The sequence below is a fragment of the Coenobita brevimanus genome, chromosome 52 (genome assembly GCF_032717465.1).
Source record: "Coenobita brevimanus isolate Jiangsu-jjx chromosome 52, ASM3271746v2, whole genome shotgun sequence".
Classification (NCBI taxonomy): domain Eukaryota; kingdom Metazoa; phylum Arthropoda; class Malacostraca; order Decapoda; family Coenobitidae; genus Coenobita; species Coenobita brevimanus.
Genome location: NC_137005.1, coordinates 35,892,053 through 35,916,664, shown reverse-complemented (window position 1 = coordinate 35,916,664; position 24,612 = coordinate 35,892,053). Strand labels below are relative to the sequence as shown.

The window sequence follows — 24,612 nt, the reverse complement described above, 5'->3', positions numbered from 1 at the left end:
AACAGCTGTTCGGCACCAGGGGAATTTCAAATTACGGGAGGGAAAAAAGTCTGATTTTTTTTAAATTTTTTGCGGTTTTTGGCCCATTTTGGGAATATTGGATCCTGGGACGATTATGTCCGGTTAGTGGGGATGTTCGGATATTGGGTGTTTGGATATTAGAGGGATTACCGTTATTATTACAGTATTATTATTATTCACTTTTTCTCAGGTTTCCTAACGTGGATCAACTGCTCCAACGTGAAATGGGCAACAAAGGTTCAAGATGTATTCACAGCAGCGAAGGTCCTGGCTCTCCTGATCATCATAATAGCAGGCGTGTACCATCTTGCCACTGGCCATGTCGAGAACTATCACCATCCTTTCCATAATACCAATTGGGATGTTGCTGCCTTTGCTACTGCCTTCTATCAGGGACTTTTCTCCTTTGCTGGCTGGTACGTGGAGGGAGGGAGGGGGAGAGAGAGAGAGAGAGAGAGAGAAACCACAACCCTTTCTTAATGGGATGCGGCTGCCTTGTGACCACGATATATCAGCACTCTTCTCATATTGCTGGCTTATTATGAGAGCGAGAGAGAGAGACTATCAGTTATTTACACATAAGTGTTTTCTTGTCATTTAAATTCTCTCTCTCTCTCTCTCTCTAGTCTATATACAGTATGTACCTTATGTATATATATGTATGTATATATGTACTGTATATATATACTTGGAGGTGTTTTGTCTGCGGCCACCCTTTGCGGGATTAGGGCATCAGGCTATAGATATAGATTGATGTATATATATAGCATATGTATATATAAAAACAGTATTGTTACGGAATAGAGAAAACTGTTCCCGCAAAGTTCCAGGTTCAAAACAAAAGAGTTAGGTAAAATTATAAGTTAAAGTTTAATACTCAAACTAACAACTAAACATTCAGGACTCATAAGGATAATGTAATGGCAAAAAACAGGTTAAATATATGGTTAACTGCAATAGCCTCTATTAACACGAAATTAGCAAGAGTAAATTTATCTAAGTCAGCCCTGATAAAATGAGAAAACCGGATAATACTCCGTGAATGCAAGATATATTATTACAGATACAAAATATTATTAATAATGGCTGACACCTAAAGCACATGAATCACAAAAACCTCACTAGGCCTACGAATCAACACCTCATGCTATACAGTACAAGGAAAAAATGTAATAACACTTATACTCAAATTACACAGCAGCTAGATGGTTGGAGACTTCCTGAGCATTCACAAATATAATAACAACTGTACAGGGGAGGACAGAGATGTGAACAAAATGAGGAGTAGATCTAAGTGGCAATTAATGCAGAGACTGAGCTCATTATATAGGGGCCGGCAAAGCTTGATACAACTTGTAAGAAGGACGCGCAAATGAAGCTATAGAGGACAAAGAGTTGACAATCCTGCTCTGAACAACAGAAAGAACGACTTACTCTACTATAAGGGTAGAAGGGGGGAGTGAGGTAGAACACGCTCGTGATCAAACATGCAGCATACTGTACGTTAGAATTATACAAAGGATGATGAAATCATAGGCTATGTAACAGTATGTATAAATGAAAGGAAGGCAATGATTGATTATGTGTGTGTGGATGAAAGGATGTTAAGATGTGTAATGGATGCAAGAGCTTATAGAGGTTGGGGGAGTGGACTTTCTGACCACTACTCGGTGGTGGCCAGAATTAGGATCCAAGTAAGATGGAGAAATAGAAGTAAGGAAAGACGAGAGGAAGGAGTAGTTGCAAGGAGAGTGGAAAGGTTACAAGAGGATGAGAAAAAGGCAGAGTATAAGAGAGAAGTGGAGGAATGATTGGGCAAATATGAATTGGAGCAGATGGGGGATGTGGAAGGTGTGTGCAGGATATTTACAGAAGAAACATGTGCAGCATGTGATGTGGTGTGTGGGAGGAAGAGAAGACGGAGGGGGATGCAAGGAACAGTGTGGTGGACTGAAGAGGTGAGACAGGCTGTGGCACAAAAGAAGAAAGCATACAATGAATGGATGAGAAATAGGGGCGTGGAAGAAGTTGAGAGGCGGAAGAGAGAGTTATATGTAGAAAGAAAGAGAGAGGTGAAAAGATTAGTATGAGAGAGTAAGAAGAGAGTGGATGAGGAATTTGGAAGGAATTTGAGTGTAAAGTGGAGGGACTGTAAGAAAATATTCTGGAAAGAGATGAAGAGAGTAAGACAGGGTGGAAGTGAGGTTAGCAGGGGAGTGAAAGATAAAAATGGTTGATTACTAGTGGAGAAGGGAGAAAAAGTGAGCAGATGGAGAGAACACTTTAAGGAATTGTTGAACATACGGGATGGAAGTAATGCAAGTATAAGTGGCTCGAGAATGGCTGGAAGAAGGAGGGACGTGAGAAGACAGGAAGAAATCAGTAGGATAGAAGTTGTGGAAGCAATGAAGAAAGTCAAATCGGGGAAAGCCCCAGGAATTGATGGAGTGTGTGGTGAAATGCTGAAGCATGGGGGAGAGATAGTAGTAGAATGGATGTGGAAGATGTGCAGATTGGCCTGGGAGGAAGGTAGAGTCGCGGAGGATTGGAAGTCAGGTATAATTATTCCCTTGTACAAAGGAAAAAGGGAAAAAGAAGTGTGTGGTAATCATGGGGGCATTAGTCTTCTTTTTATAATCGGAAAAGTGTATGGTAGGATACTTATTGAGAGAGTTAGAGAAATAACAGAGGAATTAGTTGGAGAAGAACAGGGAGGATTTAGGAAGAACTGAGGAATTAGTTGGAGAAGAACAGGGAGGCTTTAGGAAGGGAAGAGGTTGTGTAGATCAGATATTCATTCTTAGATCTTTAGTGGAAAAGTTTCTAGAGAAGGGAAAGAAGTTGTATGCGGCTTTCATGGATCTGGAGAAAGCATATGACAGGGTGGATAGACAAGAATTGTGGAAAGTATTAAGAATATATGGAGTAGTTGGGAAGTTGTTGAATGCTGTGAAGAGTGTGTATGATGGTGCTAAGGCTGCAGTGTGTGTGGATGGTAACCTGAGTGAATTTTTCTCATTGAAGGTTGGGTTGAAACAGGGATGTGTCATGTCTCCATGGTTGTTCAATCTGCATATGGATGGGGTAATAAAAGAGGTACAAGGTAGGGTAGTGGATGTTGGAGTGGCCCTGGTGAGAGAGGATAGTGTTTGGAAACTCCCTGTATTGTTGTTTGCAGATGATACTGTGTTGTTGAGTGAAGACGAAGGAGAGCTGCAAGGCTTGGTGGATGAGTTTGGGAGAGTGTGTAAGAATGGAATCTAAAGGTGAATGTAGGGAAGAGTAAAGTGATGGTCTTTGAGAGAGGTGAAGTCAGTGAATGTACAGCGAGGTTGGATGGTGAGGAATTGGAAAATGTGAGTACGTTTAAGTACTTGGGTAGTGTGATGAGTAAGGATAGAGGTTTGGAGGGTGAAGTGCTTGAAAGGGTACAGCAGGGAAGAAAGGTTGCTGGTTCCTTGACAGCAGTGATAAGAAACAGGGAAGTGAGCATGGAAGTGAAAAAGTTACTACATGACAGTATTGTGATACCAACTATAACGTATGGAAGTGAAGCTTGGACGTTGTTGGAAGGACACAAGTCAAGAGTGAGAGCAGTGGAAATGAGTTATTTAAGAGGAGCCTGTGGAGTCACATGGAGGGACAGGCTGACGAATGAGGATATAAAGGAGCGTTGTGGTGTGGATGTGGATGTGATAGGAAGCGTTATGAGGAACACACTGAGGTGGTTTGGCTATGTGGAGAGGATGGAGGGTGAAAGACTGACAAAGAAAGTGTATGTGAGTGAGGTGGAGGGGGGAAGAGGGAGGGGGAGGCTGAGGATGAGATGGAGGAATGGGGTGGAGAGGTATATGAGAGAGGGGGGTGTGAGTTGGGAGCAGGGCAGTGAAATGTCGGGGGACAGGGTGACGTGGAGGTGATTTGTTCATGGCCACCCCAAACGGGATTGAGGCGTCTGGCAATAGATAGATAGATAGATGTATAAATACCATATATATGTACTGTATGTATATATATATATGTATAAATACCCAATATGTTATGTATGGATGTGTACATGGATGTGTGTATATATATATATATATATATATAGAGTGGTGGGTGGGGGTGCTCACCATCCACTCATTTGATGTAGTGCTGCTGTTGGGTGTCTGCCCTTTCCTCTCTTCCATCTTTCTTTCCTTCCATCCTCTTCTGTCTTTTTTTCCTTCATTCTTTCCTTGTCCTTCTACCTACGGGTGACTTTACACTCCCTCTTCTGTCTTTCTTTCCTTCATTCTACACTGAGTGACAAGCCAAATGGTTTCCTGAATACCAGGAAACCATTTACTACGCTGGGTGGTAACCATATAACCAAATTTTGGCGCCTGGTGGCTTAGTGGGTAATTATTGCGCTCCAATCGGATTGAGCCGGTGAAGGTTTATATCCAACGAGTGGTTGGGGTTTATTGCTCATGTAATGCCACTCAGGGATGAGTGAGGCTGGTCACTCTCGTCTTAAATGTTAGGACCAAATTGCCTAGCCCTGGGCTCCTACGCTCCTCATGGGGCAATGTAGGATTGGATGATGGATGGATATATATATATATATATATATATATATGTGTGTGTGTGTGTATAGAAATGTTATTGTGTGATTGATGTTTTTAGTGTTCTTTTTCTTGTCTCTCTATCTATCTATCTGTTGCCAGATGCCTCAATCCCGTTCAGGGTGGCCACAAACAAATCGCCTCCACGTCGCCCTGTCCCCCGCCATTTCACTCCCTGCTTCCAACTCACACCCCTCTCTCTCATATACCTTTCCACCCCATCCCTCCATCTCATCCTCGGCCTCCCCCTCCCTCTTCCCCCCTCCACCTCACTCACATACACTCTCTTCGTCAGTCTTTCACCCTCCATCCTCTCCACATGGCCAAACCACCTCAGTGTGTTCCTCATAACACTCCCTATCACATCCACATCCTCACCACAACGCTCCTTTGTATCCTCATTTGTCAGCCTGTCCCTCCATGTGACTCCACAGGCTCCTCTTAAATAACTCATTTCCACTGCTCTCACTCTTGACTTGTGTCCTTCCAGCAACGTCCAAGCTTCACTTCCATATGTTAGAGTTGGTATCACAATACTGTCATGTTGTAACTTTTTCACTTCCATGCTCACTTCCCTGCTTCTTATCACTGCTTTCAAGGAACCAGCAACCTTTCTTCCCTGCTGTACCCTGTCAAGCACTTCGCCCTCCAAACCTACATCCTTACTGATCACACTACCCAAGTACATAAACGTACTCACATTTTCCAATTCCTCACCATTCAACCTCGCTGTACATTTACTGACTTCACCTCTCTCAAAGACCATCACTTTACTCTTCCCTACTTTCGCCTTTAGATTCCGTTTCTTACATACTCTCCCAAACTCATCTACCAAGCCGTGCAGCTCTCCTTCGTCTTCACTCAACAACACAGTATCATCTGCAAACAACAGTACAGGGAGTTTCCAAACACTGCCATCTCTCACCAGGGCCAGTCCAATATCCACTACCCTACCTTATACCTCTTTTATTACCCCATCCATGTACAGATTGAACAACCATGGAGACATGACACATCCCTGTTTCAATCCAACCTTCAAAGAGAAAAATTCACTCAGGTCACCATCCACACACACTGCAGCCTTAGCACCATCACACATACTCTTCACAGCATTCAATAACTTCTCATATACTCCATATATTCTTAATACTTTCCATAATTCTTGTCTATCCACCCTGTCATATGCTTTCTCCAAATCCATGAGAGCCGCATACAACTTCTTTCCCTTCTCTAGAAACTTTTCCACTAAAGATCTAAGAATGAATATCTGATCTACACAACCTCTTCCCTTCCTAAAGCCTCCCTGTTCTTCTCCAACTAATTCCTCTGTTCTTTCTCTAACTCTGTCAATAAGTATCCTACCATACACTTTTCCTATTACCTGTATACTAAGAAGACAAATGCCCCTATGATTACCACATACTTCTTTTTCCCCTTTTCCTTTGTACAAGGGAATAATTATACCTGACTTCCAATCCTCCGGGACTCTACCTTCCTCCCAGGCCAATCTGCACATATTCCACATTCATTCTACTGCTATCTCTACCCCATGCTTCAGCATTTCACCACACACTCCATCAATTCTTTTTCTTGTACTTATTTATATAATTGCCTTGATTTTTATGTTTTTACTCGTTTCTGCAGGTGAATGTCTTGTAATATGATTTTTTCTTTCCAGGAATTACTTGAACTTTGTGGTTGAGGAACTACGGAATCCATACAAGTAAGAAATGGTGTGCAGGCAGGTACAAGTGCATGGGTATATGTGTAGAGTAAGATGTACTCATTCCTATGTCACCATCTGCATCTATACAGTATCTATTATATATCTAATTACTAGTATACAGTATATACATATTTTCACTATCTGCAGTTGCTAAAATCATTGTCTCTGTATCTACCTGTATCTCCAGACATTACATACAGTTACTTCTCAGATAACACGAGGGTTGTTCCTGGAGAGGCTGTGTTATCTAAAAATGCGTTATTTAAACATAATTTTCTCATGAGGAACAATGGTAATATTGGGGGTTACGTTCCTGGACTCTGGGAAAGTCTACCCATTTGGGAAGTTATGCTACTCTAAACTTAAAAGCAACAATATTAATTTGAAAGAAAATCCACGTAAAAAACAAAAACAGTGTATTTGGGGAGAAGTAAATAACATTTGAGCCCTAGTTGGGCCGAAGCGTTGCTTACTTCTCCCCAAATACATACAGTACTGTTTTCGTTTTTTATGTGGATTTTCTTTCAATTTTGCTTCTTTCACAGCTTTGTGAAAGTTCCTCAACATTATTAATGCATTAGTAGGTTATAGAAACAATACAGTAACAGCAACATTTTCATTACTGTAAGTAGGTCACAGCATCACTTCATCTACGTATCAGTCGTCATCCACTGCTATCCCTCCTCACCCCACTTCCCCATCTCCAACCCTCCCCCACCTCCCACCTCTCCCCCTCCTCGCTCTGCTGTCCTGATATGTAAAGATGTAATTTACCATAATGAAACAAATACAATATATCATCATCATCATCATCATCCGGACCTCCTTTCCCACCCAAGGGCAGGGTGAGGAGTAGCAATGTCCAGACAGCCCAAAATTGCCCAATCCAACAGGCCACGCTTCCATTCACTCATCATTCAAGCCCCCGGAATCCTGGCTCTATCGGATACTCCAAAAACATGCACCACGTTCTGTAGCTTCACATAATCGTATCCGACAGAGTCAATCCAGACGCTGCCACGTTAAAAAGGGGTGCCAAAAATCCCTGATCACACATTTCTCGTCACAAAATTCACCCAGCCAGCTCGATCTCCTGTCAGTTGGGGTTTATTGCTCACTTAATGCCACTCGGGGATGAGTGAGGCAGGTCACTCTTATCTTAAACGTCAGGACCAACTTGCCTAGTCCTGGGCTACTATGCTCCTCATGGGGCAGCACTGGATTGGATGATGATGATGATGATTATTATTATTATTTATTATTATGTGAAGAAGTGTTGTGGTGTGGATGTTGATGTGATAGGATGTGTTAGGAGAAACACACTGAGGTGGTTTGGACATGTGGAGAGGATGGAGAGTGAGAGACTGATGAGGAGAGTGTATGTGAGTGAAGTGGAGGGGGGGGAGGGAGGGGGAGGCCAAGGATGAGATGGAGGGATGGAGTGGAGAGGTATATGAGAGAGGGGGGTGTGAGCTGGGAGCAGGGCAATGAAATGGCAGGGGACAGGGCGACATGAAGGCGATTTGTTTGTGGTCACCCCTTACGGGATTAAGGCGTCTGCCAATAGACATTAGAGATTATTATTATTATTAAAGTGGTGGGTGGAGGCACTTACCATCCACTCACTCGATGTAGTGCTGCTCTCTGGTTTCTGCTCTTTCCTCTCGTCCATCCTCTTCTGTCTTTCTTTCCTTCATTCTTTCCTTCGTACTTCTGCCTACAGGTAACTTTACACTCCCTCTCCTGTCTTTCTTTCATTCTTTCCACTTCCTTCTGCCTGTGGGTGACTCTACACTGAGTGACAAGCCAAATGGTTTCCCGTACACCAGGACACCATTTACTATGCTGGGTGGTAACCATATAACCAAATTTTGGCGCCTGGTGGTTTAGTGGGTAATAGAGGTGCTCTAATTGGATTGAACCAGTGAAGGTTTATATCCAAGGGGTGGTTGGGGTTTATTGCTCACGTAATGCCACTCAGGGATGAGTGAGGCTGGTCACTTTCATCTTAAATGTCAGGACCAACTTGCCTAGCCCCGGGTTCCTACACTTCTCATGGGGCGACATAGGATTGGATGATGGATGGATGGATTATTGTTATTATTATTATTATTACTACTACCACTACTATTATTATTACTGCTATCCTCTCCATGTGGAGAGGATGGAGGGTGAAAGACTGACGAAGAGAGTGTATGTGAGTGAGGTGGAGGGGGGAAGAGGGAGGGGGAGGCCAAGGATGAGATGGAGGGATGGGGTTGAGAGGTATATGAGAGAGGGGGGTGTGAGTTGGGAGCAGGGCAGTGAAATGGCAGAGGACAGGGTGACGTGGAGGCGATTTGTTTGTGGCAACCCCAAACGGGATTGAGGCGTCTGGCAATAGATAGATAGATAGACTACTACTACAACTACTACTACTACTACTATCCCTACTGCTACTCTTATTCTAATCCATCTATCCATCCATCATGCAGTCTGTTTTGCCCTATCAGCAGTGTAGAGTTGAGGTGTTAGGCCACTCAGTCCTGTCATTTATAGCAGCAGTGATGAGCTTTTCTCACTCATCGGTGGAATTATGTGAGCAGTAAACCCCAACCAACCCTCTAATAGAAACCCTTACAGGCCCCATCCCACTGGAGATTGAGAGAGAGAGAGAGAGAAATTTAATATTCATGTTCTGTAAGGTGGAGTCAGGATTCCAGGGGCTTGAATGGTCAGTAAATGGATATATGGCCCATTTATCATAGCATGTTGTTGACTAGTACTCCCTGTATATTTTTCTCCTTAGGTTTGGTAAAAGAGGTTGGGATTTTGATGATGATGATGATGATGTACTTTGCCTCCCCAGGAACTTGCCACGTGCCATAATGATCTCCATGCCACTGGTCACCATTGTATACTTCCTGGCCAATGTCGCCTATTTTGCTGTCCTCGATCCTTATGAGATACTGTCCTCCAATGCTGTGGCAGTGGTGAGTTTTGTCCTATTCTGTTTTGTTGTATTTTTTCCCATCCCTGTCCTTATTCATTTCCTTTCAGTTTGTTTTTTTTTCTTTTTTTCTCCTCTCAACCTACTCTACCCTACCCTGTCTTGTCTAGCCATGTGCTGCCTTACCTTGCCCTGCCCTGCTTTGCCTTGCCCTCCCCTCTCACCTCATTTCTCCCTTCCCTTCCCTTCCCATCTCATCCCATCGCATCCTGTCCTTTCCTTTTTCTTTCCATTCTTTTCCGTTCCTACCATGACCTTCCCTGTCTACATCTCCTTTATTGTCTTATCCTCTTGTCTCATCTTGTTTTGTCTTGCCCCACTCTACCTTGTACCTCTCTTTCCTGCCCTGCCGTACCTTGCCCTACGTCTCCATGTCTGAGGTACCTTAACCCCTACACCGCGGGCTTGTTTACCAATGACTTGCGTGTGCCGCAGGGTTATTTGGGCTCCGACAGACTCTCAAAAAATATTTGCCAAAAATCAGTTATTAGTCCTAGAATAATAAAATTACATATGCTTATTGCACATACCTTCAGCTTTCTCCTGGAATGATTGTTGAGCCTTCGTCGGTTACCGTAGGACTTGTGGAGACCTCTGAAGTAGGGTAACGAAGTCTCCACTTTACACTTCCCGACAACCCGTAATATGATTATCACAGCCAGATACAAACACTATAAACACTATAAACACTATTCTACAATTTTCAAGTAGTTTGGGATCCATACTCAAAAAAAAAAACACTGTGAAAGCAGTGGAAATTACGAGCGCGTCTGATCGTCGCACTGGCACTAGTTCGCTTTTGTTACTCTGTCATTTATTATTCATAAAACCCCTCACACTTTATATTTCTATTACTATATAACACTTATATATATCTACAGTCTTTATCCATAAGTTTCCTTCAGTAGTATTAGTTTATTGTCACTGTAGGGATTCAATTTCTTTCAGTAAAATACGTAGCATTCACTTTCTCGTTCTGTATACTGGCATTGAGAGTGAATGTCACTTTCATCTTCACTCTCATAACTCATAGCATTCAGACATGCTAGAGTGAAACTTTCACTTTCATTACTCCTAGGGTATATACTCATATTCTTATAATACTACTCATTTACATTTCTATTTACGTTCTCTGTTTTATTTACGTTATTTACATTTCTGTTTTATTTACACTGTGTTGTGCACTGTCACTTGAAATAACTTATAAAACTATTTTCCATTGTTCACGTATATTTACATTCATTACTTTCACTTGCTGTTTACACATTATTTACACATTATTTACAATTCCACTTTCACTGTTTTACTCAATAGAAAGATCGTAGTCACTCTTTTATCAATTGTCAGCCCTTTACCTCTTTCCACACGAGGTTTAGTAGGGGGTAAAGGTCACAGAGCCATTTGCATGGGGGTGAAAAAAGGCCTTGAAGTCAGCAAGAAGAAACATACGTCCCCTCACTTCGGAAGATGAGAGTAAACTGATAACGCAGGGCCAGCCTGGAGGCCTGTTTAGGGGTTATTCAGAGTTACCAATATTGGTTCTTGAAACAGCTAAGTCTAGCACTGATATGATTGGCAGGAAATCTAGACAATACATTATAAATTTGGTAGTTCCAGGTGAATGTAAATATCACTTAGGCTTCTCCCTTCCCTCCTTACATGTATATTTATTACGAAAACAGATTAGAGGCCTACTTAGGAGATATATAATCAGAGCTACCAATGTTAAATCTTGAAACAGCTCTGTGTAGCACTGATATGATTGGCAGGAAATCTAGACAATACATTATAAATTAGGTAGTTCCAGGTGAATGTAAATATCACTTAGGCTTCTCCCTTCCCTCCTTACATGTATATTTATTACGAAAATAGATTATACGGCATATTTCAAGGGGAAAAAAACAGCGAAAATTAGCGAACGAGTGCACGTGAGGTGTTGTCAGGTGATAATTAGCCAATTCCAGGTGTATGGCACTCTCACTTACCTTATTTCTTTCTTGTATATATTATTTGGTATAAGAATACGACATAGGGCTTATTTCAATGGATGAAATCAGTGAAAAATTCCAGGGAAGATTTACTTAGCGTAGCATGGCCGGGCAGGCGAGAGGATAGGGTAATGGAGGGGGGGGTAGGGAGGGGAGTCAAGAACGGGAAGAAATGGCTAAATTGTCAACAATGGATGGGAGTACAGATGAGATTAGGAGTGCTGACTAGTGTTGGACATTGGCAGTACTGATAGATGATACAAGCCCCCACTTGGAAGCCCGGGTGAAAGCAAAATAACACAGAATCACAAAAGCGACGCCCCGCGGTATGATCCCTTGCTCCCAAGCGTCACGAAAGTGACGCCCCGCGGTTAAGGGGTTAATGTATGCATACCCTATTGGCTGTCGTATGGTTGCACTTTTTGCTGTTTTTATCTGTTTGGTGCCAGGCAGTTTTATTCAGCTAAGTATATGAGCCAGAAACTGGTAATACCATCACCAGTACCAGTAACAGTTTCATGATTGGGACTGCTTTGGTACTTCATGGTATTTTATTCTGCTGCAAGTATAGGAGCCTGTTACAGTTATGTAGTGAGTGAAAAAGAATGATAACTGATTATTAGTATATCTAATTAAGTGTATGAATTCTAAACTACCACCATTATGCATTTGTTATTCAGACATCTCACTTATTGTACAGTATATCAGATTTACATTTTTTTTTCTCTAAACGTGTCCAGCTCTGGACGAAGGCTTCAGGACCAATCCCAAGGCCCAGCAGTCCTCCTACACGCCTCCACATATCACCACCGGTGCTAACACCCACCTTCCATATTGAATATATGCTAAGGCTGTCTCATACAGGACTGGTGTACCGGTATTAGCGGGGGTATTTTTACGACATGTCAGCAGGCCTTCTAATAGATTAGTGAAGTCTGCTTTTATGAAATTCAGATCCTTAAACTGTTCCCTGCCCCAGCTGGGATCCGGTCCTGTGTCCATTAGGACTGCAGGCTGCCTCTCTATCAATTCAGACTAGCTAACCGGCTTTATAGGTAGCAGTGAAACTTTATTGGGCAGTCATGTTTTAATGTACAATATAGTACTGGGGTTTTAACAGAAGTGAATTTTAAAAAGGGTACTTTTAAAGAAGTACTTAATATATTCTTGTGGTACTGTAATACCAGTATGGTTGAAGAGGGACTCCATTATGAGATGACATTGATGTAACCAGGCAGCTTCATAGTCCAGTTATACTTCTCAGTAGTGCTCACCCTGTGTCCTGAAAGGACTGCAAAAAATGAAAAAAATAAAAGAAATGTAATACACTATATTCCCATGAGGACATAGGGGCTTGAGGCTAGATTGCCATGGTTCAGGACTTATGAGGGTAGAAGACTAACCTACACCCTGAGAAACATATACCACTACAGAAAAAATTTCAAGTCACCCATAGGATTTGAGGCATTGTGCATTAGACTTTGCTGTCTCTAATCAAGTGCCTTGTCATTTGTCAGCATAAAAAATGACTGCTGAATATGATTGCTTACTGTATCCATAATCTTTCAGTCGTTTGGCAACCGTATGCTTGGAGTAATGACGTGGACAATGCCGTTCTTCGTGGCTTGCTCCACCTTTGGGAGTCTCAATGGTGGAATATTCGCATCATCCCGCCTTTTCTTTGTAGGGGCCCGACAGGGTCACCTGCCACAGATCCTGGCTCTCATCAGTATAAAGAATTATACGCCTGTGCCTTCACTTATGTTCTTGGTAGGTTAATATATGTTTTCCTTGTTTATTTCATCACTGAATGACTTTTTTTTTTATCATCATATTCACTATGCCACGCTTTTTTTTTCCTTTTTTTTTTTTTTTTTGGTAATGCCATTTTTTTTTTTTTTTTTTTTTTTTTTTTTTTACATGCCATTTCCTGCAGATCCTATCCCTCAACAGCATCAAAATATTATAAACCTTTATATTCATTTTTGTTCCTTGAAAGTGTCTTTCTTGCATATTATTACCTAACACTTCATTTTTCATAATTGTCATCATCATCATCATCATCATCTTCATCAGTCATCATCATTCATCATCATCATCATCATATCATCATCATCATCATATCATCATCATCATCATATCATCATCATCATCATCATCATCATCATCACACTTGTTTTTCATAGGGGTGAAACAGGATCATGACTGCAGATCCAGGCCCTTATCAGTATCAAGAACTGTACCCCTTTCATTCACTTGTGGTTGGTAGGCTACAGTGTTTTTTCGCTTTTTATTGGTCACTGCATGACTCTATTACCCATCATCATCATCATCATCGTCATTGTCGTTGTCATCGTCATTTTTGCCTCATCCCTCCTGTTCTTTGTACAGAATAGGGCCATTTTGCTTAAGATCATGGCCCTAGCTAGTATACAGAATAAGAGGCCTGTTCCATCACCAGTGTTCCTAATAAATTCCTAGAGTCTGGATTCCAGGAAATTGAATGGTGAGTGAGTGAGTGTTTCCCATGTCACTGGGTGTGCTGTTGATTTGTTGTCTCTGTCATGTTTTCTCTTACCTTGCTTTCTGAACTCCATCCTTAGATGGGAGAAAGAGATTGGGTTGATGGGGATGAATTTTACTTATATCTCCTTCACCTCTTCTCATTCCCAAGGTTTCATGAGCATCCATATTGATAATGTGAGATATACAGGTGCTTATTAAGATATTGATAATGATGAATCTTTTCTAATGTTGTCTCTTATTTACCTTTGGTAGAGTTTCAGAATAATGGTGATGGTGATAATGATGATGAGGATTTATATTGTGTTCTCTTTGACAGGGTTTCATGACAGTGTTCATGTTGATCACATCAGACATGCAAGTTCTGATCAACTACATATCATTTACTGAGTCACTGTTCATCCTTATGTCCATTGGTGCACTTCTCTGGCTGCGTTATAAGGAACCAAACAGGCATAGACCCATTAAGGTAATGTAAGGGCTTGTTTCTCTTATACTTGCTAGCATATTGTACATTTTTTTTCAGTTGAGTGGTCTGGTGGCAGGACTCTTGGGTTGAATAGTGTTGTGGCCTATGCACAGTGATTCAAGTTCCAGAGGTGACCGGCTCATTTAAGTACTATCAGGGGCATTGGTTGGTATCCTACCATTAAATGTTGTGGACCACAGTAGCCTAGCCTCAGGCCTCTCTACTCTGAAGGAGCACCTGCCACGTCTTAGTGCAAGCCAGGGTTCTGTAATATTCGCTGATATTGTAACAGATTGCATTTGAAAATGTTGACAATATCATCTTCCATTTTTAGAAAACCTTTGTTTGGAACACAGTACTACAAGCCCCCCTTCCCAATATCCACTCATCAGAGGTATCCTTAAATTGAGCTGATCATTTTTACCAAGCCAGGCTTAGGTCAGGACACCACTGATAACTGAGGGGGGAAGAGGGAGGGGGAGGCCGAGGATGAGATGGAGGGATGGGGTGGAGAGGTATATGAGAGAGGGGTGTGTGAGTTGGGAGCAGGGCAGTGAAATGGCGGGGGACAGGACGACGTGGAGGTGATTTGTTTGTGGCCATCCCAAATGGGATTGAGGAGTCTGGCAATAGATAGATAGAATTCAATACCCCAGTTATGTGATAACCTGGCTTTGTGATGTAAAAAAATTAACCCCCTTCCTCAGTCCCTGGTTATCCAATAGGATTTTATCTTTTTTTAAAACCGATTTTGATGATATTTTAGACTTATTTTTGTGTTTGATGTATAAACTATTTTTAAACTTAGATTAATGTGTTTTAGTTAGGTGGGGTGAACACTGTCATTTTTGGGTACAGTTTACTAAGTTTGACTCTCATCTTAAATGTCAGGACCAATCTGCTTAGCCCTGGGCTCCAACGCCCCTCATGGGGGCAACGTAGGATTGGAGGATGGATGGATGGATGGATGGATGGATGGATTTTTTCCAGACATTTTTTATGATTTTCATATCTGACTTTTGAGTTTAGGTGAGTTATAAACTGCTTTTAGGCTTAATTTAGGTTGTTTTAAAGCTATTTTATGGTTTAGGTGAGCTAGAAACTTGTTTTTGGACTCATTTGGGTGGGTTTTGGACTTGGTTGTGGGGGGGGAGGGGAAGATCCCAAGACTCCCAAACTCATCCCTATACTTTCTATGTCTTAATGTCCCCGGAACTGATACCCTGGCACAGGAATGGGTTTTCCCAAATGCATCTCATCGTTATAATGGGGACGCCCTGTAGTTGTCTTGGACAGAACATAAGCCTTTGAAACCAGTGATGTCTTCAGAGATCTTGCTGTATCTTGATGTTATTCATCTTAGGATAAACTTTTTTAACTACTGAGGTTAGATATGGCCTTAGTAAACCCATTCAACATGAGAGACATTTTCTAAGTTGAATAGAATTATCTGGTAGTGGCAGCAATAAACTAAATAGGATTTCACTTGGATCAGAGGATGAAACCCATAATGAGATAATGGTATTCAGCTGAGAGAGAACCCTGCCATATAAAGGATTAATTCCGTATGCTCGTCTTGTTCTGAGCTATAAAGTTTCATAATATCCAATAACCTCATACTTGGATAACCATATGGAGAAACTGGAGAATGAGAGATTGACTAGAAGAGTATACATGAATGAGATGGAAGACAGAGGGAAAGGGATACTGAAGATAAGATTGAGGGATGGGGGTAGCGAGTTATATGAGAGAGGAGAGTATTAGTTGGACAGATGGCAGCCTGATGATGAAGGACAGGGTAGCATGAGGCAACCTCATTTGTGGCCACCCCTTCTAGAATTAAGGCATGTGGCCACAGATAGATAGATAGAGAACCCAAGGATGAGAGCCAGCAAAATATTGTCCTTTCCAAAGAAACTTGAATAAAGAGAAAGCCAAACTCAAGATCTGTTCGTTTCAAGATGCCAGGAGGTCAGAAATACTGGAAGTCAGAGGCAGTGGGAAAAAACAGGTTGAGGATGACTATTCCAGAGTTGACCAGTTGTACATGAAGGACTGAGATGATTGTTTAGCTCTTGCATTAGAGAGCTAGACAGAAAAGGGGCAAGAATATGTTGCCAAATGTGTGCTGCATGTCCACTATAATGGAAGAGGGATAGTAATAGCAGCCCCAGCCCCAGATACATCTGAAATATGATCCCAATGGGCTGCACGCTGAAATTACCCTTTTCCTACAATCGACCATTTTACTTCTTGAGGATAGGGAGGAAGTTGAGGGGCATTTGTATTACTGGGCAGTAGAGCCACATGGTTGTATTTGTGCCATCACATGAAGACATCCTTCCTGCAGGAATTAGATAGAAGTAAGACAAGTTTTTCCCTTTGCATTTGTGACTTTATTTCCCTGTTCTATTTTTTGTCATCTCTCTCTTCTTGGTTGTTACGTATACTGTACAGTAGGGGGGTTTCAAGAATACTCCTCCAGTATCCCTGCTTGTCGTACAAGGCGACTAAAAGGGTTGGTGGTGGGTTAGTGCCCCACCCCATAAAAAGAACTAACTAAAAAAGCGTGTAAAGCGCCTCGGACCAGGACGGACCATACGTTGACGACTAAGGAACGGACAAAGGACATTCTGAGGCTAGGAACATGGAATGTGAGAGGAGTGAATGATGAAGTGAAAGAGAGAGAGAGATTGTTCAGGTCCTTGAGGATGCAAGAGTGGATATTTGTGGATTGACTGAAACTAAATGGAAAGGTGAAAGGGTGAGAGAATGGGAATATGGTTTAGGTATATGTGCAGGAGTTAATGAGAATGAGAGGGCAAGAGAGGGAGTGTGTCTAATGATAAGCAAGAAGTGGAAGGAGAATATAAGAGAGTATGGAACAGTGGGTGCAAGGATTGTATGAGTGAGGATGAAAGTAGGTATACAAGCACGGGCGATTGTGTGTGTATATGCTCCGACAGGGGACCGAGTGGCAAGAGTGAAAGATGAGTTTTGGGCGACAGTAGAAGCATGTATGGACAAATTTGAGAGGAGCGAGAGAGTGCTTTTGATTGGAGACATGAATGGCAAAGTTGGGAATGTAGGAGTGGATGGAGTGGTTGGTCAGTGGGGTGTGCCAGCTGACGTAGATGGGAATGGTAGTGCTTTGGTGGACATCTGTGCTGGTAAGGGGTTGGCAATAGCCAACACCTACTTTCGACATAAGATGATCCACCAATATACATGGAGAGTAATGAGGAGGATGGATGGTGAACTTGTTGAATGAAAGGCAGTGATAAACTACGTGTGTGTGGATGAGCGAATGAGAAGACAAGTGTTGGATGCAAGAGTGTGGAGAGGGTGGGGGAATGGAGTCTCGGACCATCACTTAGTGATGGCCAAGGTGAAGCTGCAAAGAAAATGGTTGAGAAGACGAAGGGGAAGACAGGAGGAAACAGCTCCTATGAGAAGAGTGGAGAATTTGCAAGATAGTGAGAAAATGGCAGAGTATAAGAGCATAGTGGAAGAATGACTGGGTGGCAATAGCCAACACCTACTTTCGACATAAGATGATCCACCAGTATACATGGAGAGTAATGAGGAGGATGGATGGTGAACTTGTTGAATGAAAGGGAGTGATAAACTACGTGTGTGTGGATGAGCGAATGAGAAGACAAGTGTTGGATGCAAGAGTATGGAGAGGGTGGGGGAATGGAGTCTCAGACCATCACTTAGTGAGGGCCAAGGTGAAGCTGCAAAGAAAATGGTTGAGAAGACGAAGGGGAAGACAGGAGGAAACAGCTCCTATGAGAAGAGTGGAGAATTTGCAAGATAGTGAGAAAATGGCAGAGTATAAGAGCATAGTGGAAGAAAGACTGGGAAGGAATGAGCTAGAGCAGATGGAAGGGGTGGAAGACGTATGTAAGATATTTACGGAAGAGATAGGCGCAGCGTGTGAGGTGGTTTGTGGAGTGGGGAGGAGATGCAAGGGTGTGCAAGGGACAGCATGGTGGAATGATGAGGTGAAACAAGCTGTGGAACAAAGGAAGAAGGCACATAGTGAATGGTTAGCGAGTAGAGGTAGGGGAGAATATGAGAGAGAGAAGAGAGAGGTATATGTGAGTAGGAGAAGGGAGGTGAAGAGACTGGTGAAGGAGAGTAAGAAGAAAGTGGATGAAGAGTTTGGGAGGAATCTGAGTGTGAAATGGAGGGAAAGTAAGAAATTGTTTTCGAAGGAGGTAATGAAAGTAAGGCAGTGTGAAAGGGGAAATAGTAGGGGAGTGAAAGATAGGAATAATAGATTGTTGGTGGAGAAGAGAGAGAAATTGAGGAGATTTAAGGAGCACTTTGAGGATTTGTTGAATGTAGAGAGTGACAGCAGTACGAGTATAAGTGGTTGAGGAATGGCTGGGAGAAGGAGAGATAAGAGGAGGGAGGAAGAGATCAGTTGGACGGAAGTAGTGGAAGCAATGAAGAAGATCAAGTTGGGGAAGGCCCCAGGAATTGATGGAGTGTGTGGTGAAATGCTGAGGTATGGAGGTGAGATTATTGTGGAATTGATAAGGAAGTTGTGTAGATTGGCTTGGGAAGAGGGAAGGGTTCCAGAGGACTGGAAATTGGGTATAATTGTTCCTTTATATAAAGGAAAAGGGGAGAGAGAAGTATGTGGTAACCATAAGGGTATTTGCCTTCTTAGTGTGACTGGTAAAATATATGGTAGAGTACTCATTGATAGGGTTAGGCATATGACAGAGGAGCTAGTTGGAGAAGAACAAGGGGGATTTAGGAAGGGAAAAGGGTGTGTAGATCAGATATTTGTTCTACGAGTAAGATGTTTAGTGGAGAAGTATCTAGAGAAGGGAAAGAAAATGTATGCTGCCTTCATGGACTTGGAGAAAGCTTATGACAGAATAGATAGGCAAGGTATGTGGAAGGTATTGAGAATATATGGAGTGGATGGGAAATTGTTGAATGCTGTAAAGAGTATGTACAAAGGAGCTAGAGCTGCAGTGCGAGTGGATGGTGAGCTGAGTGAATTTTTTTATCTCAGTGTGGGACTGAAACAGGGTTGTGTGATGTCTCCATGGCTGTTTAATATATACAAGGATGGGGTTGTACGGGAGGTGCAGGGTAGGGCTGTGGATGTGGGGGTGGCTCTAATGAATGAGGGTGAGATTTGGAAGCTTCCGGTGTTGCTGTTTGCTGATGATACAGTATTGTTGAGTGAATATGAATGGGAGTTGCAAGGTTTGGTGAATGAATTTGGGACAGTGTGTAGGAGGAGGAATCTGAAAGTTAATGTAAACAAGAGTAAAGTTATGGTGTTTGAGAGGAATGAAGTCACAGAATGTACAGTGAGGTTGGATGGTGAGGATATGGAGAGTGTGAGTGCAATCAAGTACTTGGGTAGTATGATGAGTAAGGATGGAACTTTGGGGGATGAAGTGCGTGAAAGGGTACAGCAGGGAAGGAAGGTTGTTGGTTCACTGAAAGCAGTGATGAGAAATAGGGAGGTGAGTATGGAAGTTAAGAAGTCACTGCATGATAGTATTGTGATCCCTACCCTGACGTATGGAAGTGAGGCGTGGCCCTTGCAAGAGGGGAACAAGTCAAGAGTGAGAGCAGTGGAAATGAGTTACTAGAGAGGAGCATGTGGAGTGACATGGAGGGACAGGTTGATGAATGAAGAAATGAAGGAACGTTGTGGGGTGGATGTGGATGTGGTTGAGAAGATTAGGAGAAATACACTGAGGTGGTTTGGACATGTGGAGAAAATAGAGAATGACTAAGAGGGTGTATGTAGGTGAGGTGGAGGAAGGGAGAGGGAGGGGTAGACTGAGGATGAGGTGGAGGGATGGAGTTGAGAGGTATATGAGGGAGGGGGGGTGAGTTGGGGGAAGGGTAGTCAAATGGTGGGTGACAGAGCAGCTTGGAGGCGTTTTGTCTTCGGCCACCCTTTGCAGGATTAGGGCGTCGGGCTATAGATAGATAAATAGATAGGATCATATCCTAAGTGACTTCGTAAAATTCCATAACTCCTCTTCCTTAGCTATTTTATTATGCACATTTCACCTCAGTATCCCCTTGTCTGTTGTTGATGTAAACTTTGGTGACATTAAGGTAAAAACAAAAAAAAACTAGAGGATGTGAAGGCTTTGTTGTTGTTGTTGGGTTGTCCACATTGTCATTGAGGCATAACACTGGAGCAGAAGGGGAAACCAGTTGCCCTCATCAGATTTTTGGTGAGGCTTGTGAGAAGGAATATAAGGTGTTTATGGCATTTATGGATCTGGAAAAAGCATACAACAAAGTACAGTAGATAGAGAAGGCTTGCGGAAGGTTTTGCTCATGTATGGTGTAGATGGAAAGCTGCTGGATGCTATCAAGAGTTTTTATGAGGTAGTGAGGCATGTGTAAGGGTAAATGAGTATCTAAGTGAATGGTTCACGATCAGTGTGGGTGTGCAACAAGGTTGAGTGATGTCCCCATGGTTGTTCAATACACTCAATCCTTGAGTAACATGTGGTTGAGTATCACATTTTTGTTCTAACACACCAGCATAATGAGACAAGTTATGTCAACACGCAGAAAAACTCGGGCTCACACGGGAAGTCGGCTGGCCTGGCGACGAAATGTGAATGTCGTGTGTGATGATGTCACCCTCTAGACTGGGTACCTTTCCTGGGCACATATTTCTGTTCTGTATGGATATTTGTCTCAGTACCACAGCCAGCCACCTCAGCCAAGCAGCCCTAGTGGGATAGGTTAGGTTAGGCTGTTGAGAAAATTTTGCCTGGAAACACACTGAGCATATTTTCGAGAAAAACCTATGGTTAGTTTTGAAATGACTGGGTGAGCGTCATTCCTGGCTGAGGGTTCCTGGTGATGAGATGAATATGCTTACAGAACAGAAATATGCCTCCTGGGCACACTCAAGATTGAATGGTTAGACGAAAATTTATGGGTTTTGCAGTTTTAGGGGATGAAATGGAACGAAAATGTACGCTAATCAGAAAAAAAAAAAACTTTCATCTGTGTGTTCTCATAAATTGGGGTTCAGTTCCACATTCTTTGATTTCATGCTTCCCAACACATTTCGGACCATCTGGGGATATGGTTATCAGTCCTATCTTGTGCCACACACATAATGGGTTTTTGCAGTTTTAAGGGACGAAATGGAACAAAAACGTTTGCTAATTATAGAAAAAAATTACCTTTGTTCCATGTGTTCTCGTAAGTAAGCGTTCTGTTCCACATTCTTCATTTGATTTCGTGCTTCCCAACACATTTCCAACTGGCTGAGCATACAGTTATCAATCTATTCTCACACTTCACGTAGTTGTACCCCACACGCAGACTGGGTTTCACAGTTTTAGGGGACAGAGTGGAACGGAAATGTTTGCTTTAGGGAAAAAAAAAAAAAAAAAAAAAACTTGGCTATCACTCCCAGTTGGTCCCGCTATGGCTGCGCTATAGCTGAAACTGTGATAGCCGAATTGAAGAACTTATGGTAATAATTCTAATTGGTGCCATGACAATAATTCTAATTGGTGCCATGACCTGAATACTTACCCCTAAGATACCTTTTTTGTACCACATATTAATATATAATAGTCTAAAAATGAGCATGATTTATGATGTAATCACGATTCTTATAAAGACCCCTCACAGTTGATTCATTGATGTTATGTTTCTTTCCCACACTTCGCTTGGTCTCACCATTCTCTATAAGTTTCACATTTCCAGTTTATCTGCATAGCTTAGGTTCTTCCTCTTCTTTTGTATAGAGGTTGGGGGAGTGGACTTTCTTAACACTACTTGGTGGTGGCCAGAATTAGGCTTCAAGTAAGATGGAGGAATAGAAGAAGGGAAAGACGAGAGGAAGGAGTAGTTGCAAGGAGAGTGGAAAAATTACAAGAGGATGAGAAAAAGGCAGAGTATAAGAAAGAAGTGGAGGAACGATTGGGCAGATATGAATTGGAGCAGATGGGAGACGTGGAAGGTGTGTGTAGGATATTTTCGGAAGAAATATGTGCAGCATGTGATGTGGTGTGTGGAAGGAAGAGAAGACGGATGGGGGTGCAAGGAACAGCGTGGTGGACTGAAGAGGTGAGACAGGCTGTGGCACAGAAGAAGAAAGCATACAATGAATGGATGAGAAATAGGGGCGTGGAAGAAGTTGAGAGGCAGAAGAGAGAGTTATATGTAGAAAGAAAGAGAGAGGTGAAAAGATTAGTAAGAGAGAGTAAGAAGAGAGTGGATGAGGAATTTGGAAGGAATTTGAATGTAAAGTGGAGGGACTGTAAGAAAATGTTCTGGAAAGAGGTGAAAAGAGTAAGACAGGGTGGAAGTGAAGTTAGCAGGGGAGTGAAAGATAAAAATGGTAGATTACTAGTGGAGAAGGGAGAAAAAGTGAGCAGATGGAGAGAACACTTTAAGGAATTGTTGAAGATAGAAGATGGAAGTAATGCGAGTATAAGTGGCTGGGAGAAGGAGGGAGGTGAGAAGACAGGAAGAAATCAGTAGGATAGAAGTTGTGGAAGCAATGAAGAAAGTTAAATCGGGGAAAGCCCCAGGAATTGATGGAGTGTGTGGTGAAATGCTGAAGCATGGGGGAGAGATAGTAGTAGAATGGATGTGGAAGATGTGCAGATTGGCCTGGGAGGAAGGTAGAGTCCTGGAGGATTGGAAATCAGATATATTTATTCCCTTGTACAAAGGTAAAGGGGAAAAAGAAGTGTGTGGTAATCATAGGGGCATTTGTCTTCCTAGTATAATAGGAAAAGTGTATGGTAGGATACTTACTGACAGAGTTAGAGAAAGAACAGAGAAATTAGTTGGAGAAGAACAGGGAGGCTTTAGGAAGGGAAGAGGTTGTGTAGATCAGATATTCACTCTTAGATCTTTAGTGGAAAAGTTTCTAGAGAAGGGAAAGAAGTCGTATGCAGCTTTCATGGATTTGGAGAAAACATATGACAGGGTGGATAGACAAGGATTGTGGAGAGTGTTAAGAATATATGGAGTAGATGGGAAGTTGTTGAATGCTGTGAAGAGTATGTACGATGGTCCGAAGGCTGCAGTGCGTGTGGATGGTGAACTAAGTGAATTTTTCTCTTTGAAAGTTGGGTTGAAACAGGGATGTGTCATGTCTCCATGGTTGTTCAATCTGTACATGGATGGGGTAATAAAAGAGGTACAAGGTAGGGTAGTGGATGTTGGAGTGGCCCTGGTGAGAGAGGATAGTGTTTGGAAACTCCTTGTACTGTTGTTTGCAGATGATACTGTGTTGTTGAGTGAAGACGAAGGGGAGCTGCAAGGCTTGGTGGATGAGTTTGGGAGAGTGTGTAAGAAACGGAATCTAAAGGTGAATGTAGGGAAGAGTAAAGTGATGGTCTTTGAGAGAGGTGAAGTCAGTGAATGTACAGCGAGGTTGGATGGTGAGGAATTGGAAAATGTGAGTACGTTTAAGTACTTGGGTAGTGTGATGAGTAAGGATAGAGGTTTGGAGGGTGAAGTGCTTGAAAGGGTACAGCAGGGAAGAAAGGTTGCTGGTTCTTTGAAAGCAGTGATAAGAAACAGGGAAGTGAGCATGGAAGTGAAAAAGTTACTACATGACAGTATTGTGATACCAACTCTAACGTATGGAAGTGAAGCTTGGACATTGTTGGAAGGACACAAGTCAAGAGTGAGAGCAGTGGAAATGAGTTCTTTAAGAGGAGCCTGTGGAGTCACATGGAGGGACAGGCTGACAAATGAGGATATAAAGGAGCGTTGTGGTGTGGATGTGGATGTGGTAGGAAGTGTTATGAGGAACACACTGAGGTGGTTTGGCCATGCGGAGAGGATGGAGAGTGAAAGACTGACGAAGAGAGTGTATGTGAGTGAGGTGGAGGGGGGAAGAGGGAGGGGGAGGCCGAGGATGAGATGGAGGGATGGGGTGGAGAGGTATATGAGAGAGGGGTGTGTGAGTTGGGAGCAGGGCAGTGAAATGGCGAGGGACAGGGCGACTTGGAGGCGATTTGTTTGTGGCCACCCCAAACGGGGTTGAGGCCTCTGGCAATAGATAGATAGATAGATAGTAACCAATTTTGTCATTGTGGATGTACTGTGGATTCTTCATTATCTGTCTGTTCCTTGTGGTGTTTGGTATAGGATCACATTCTGAGTGGCTTTGGAGATCTTAACACCTCGTTCATAGTTACTTATCCAGCATATTACTTCACTATCCTTTTGTATGTTATTAATGTAACCTATGTTTATACTCAAGTGATATAAATATACATAATACTAAGGTGTAATATGCAATGTAAATCACAAAGGAA

General features: G+C 42.4%; 1 protein-coding gene across 1 annotated transcript in view; it reads left to right on the top strand.

Annotated features, from left to right (window-relative positions):
* The window catches only part of LOC145400403 (large neutral amino acids transporter small subunit 2-like), a 68,500-nt gene that overhangs the window by 23,116 nt on the left and 20,772 nt on the right, over window positions 1–24,612 (top strand). Inside the window, exons 3-7 of the mRNA XM_080272920.1 lie at window positions 212–437; window positions 6,289–6,333; window positions 9,185–9,308; window positions 12,883–13,083; window positions 14,156–14,305. Of these exons, the coding sequence (XP_080129046.1) occupies window positions 212–437; window positions 6,289–6,333; window positions 9,185–9,308; window positions 12,883–13,083; window positions 14,156–14,305 (746 nt within the window). The remainder of the gene's footprint in view (window positions 1–211; window positions 438–6,288; window positions 6,334–9,184; window positions 9,309–12,882; window positions 13,084–14,155; window positions 14,306–24,612) is intronic.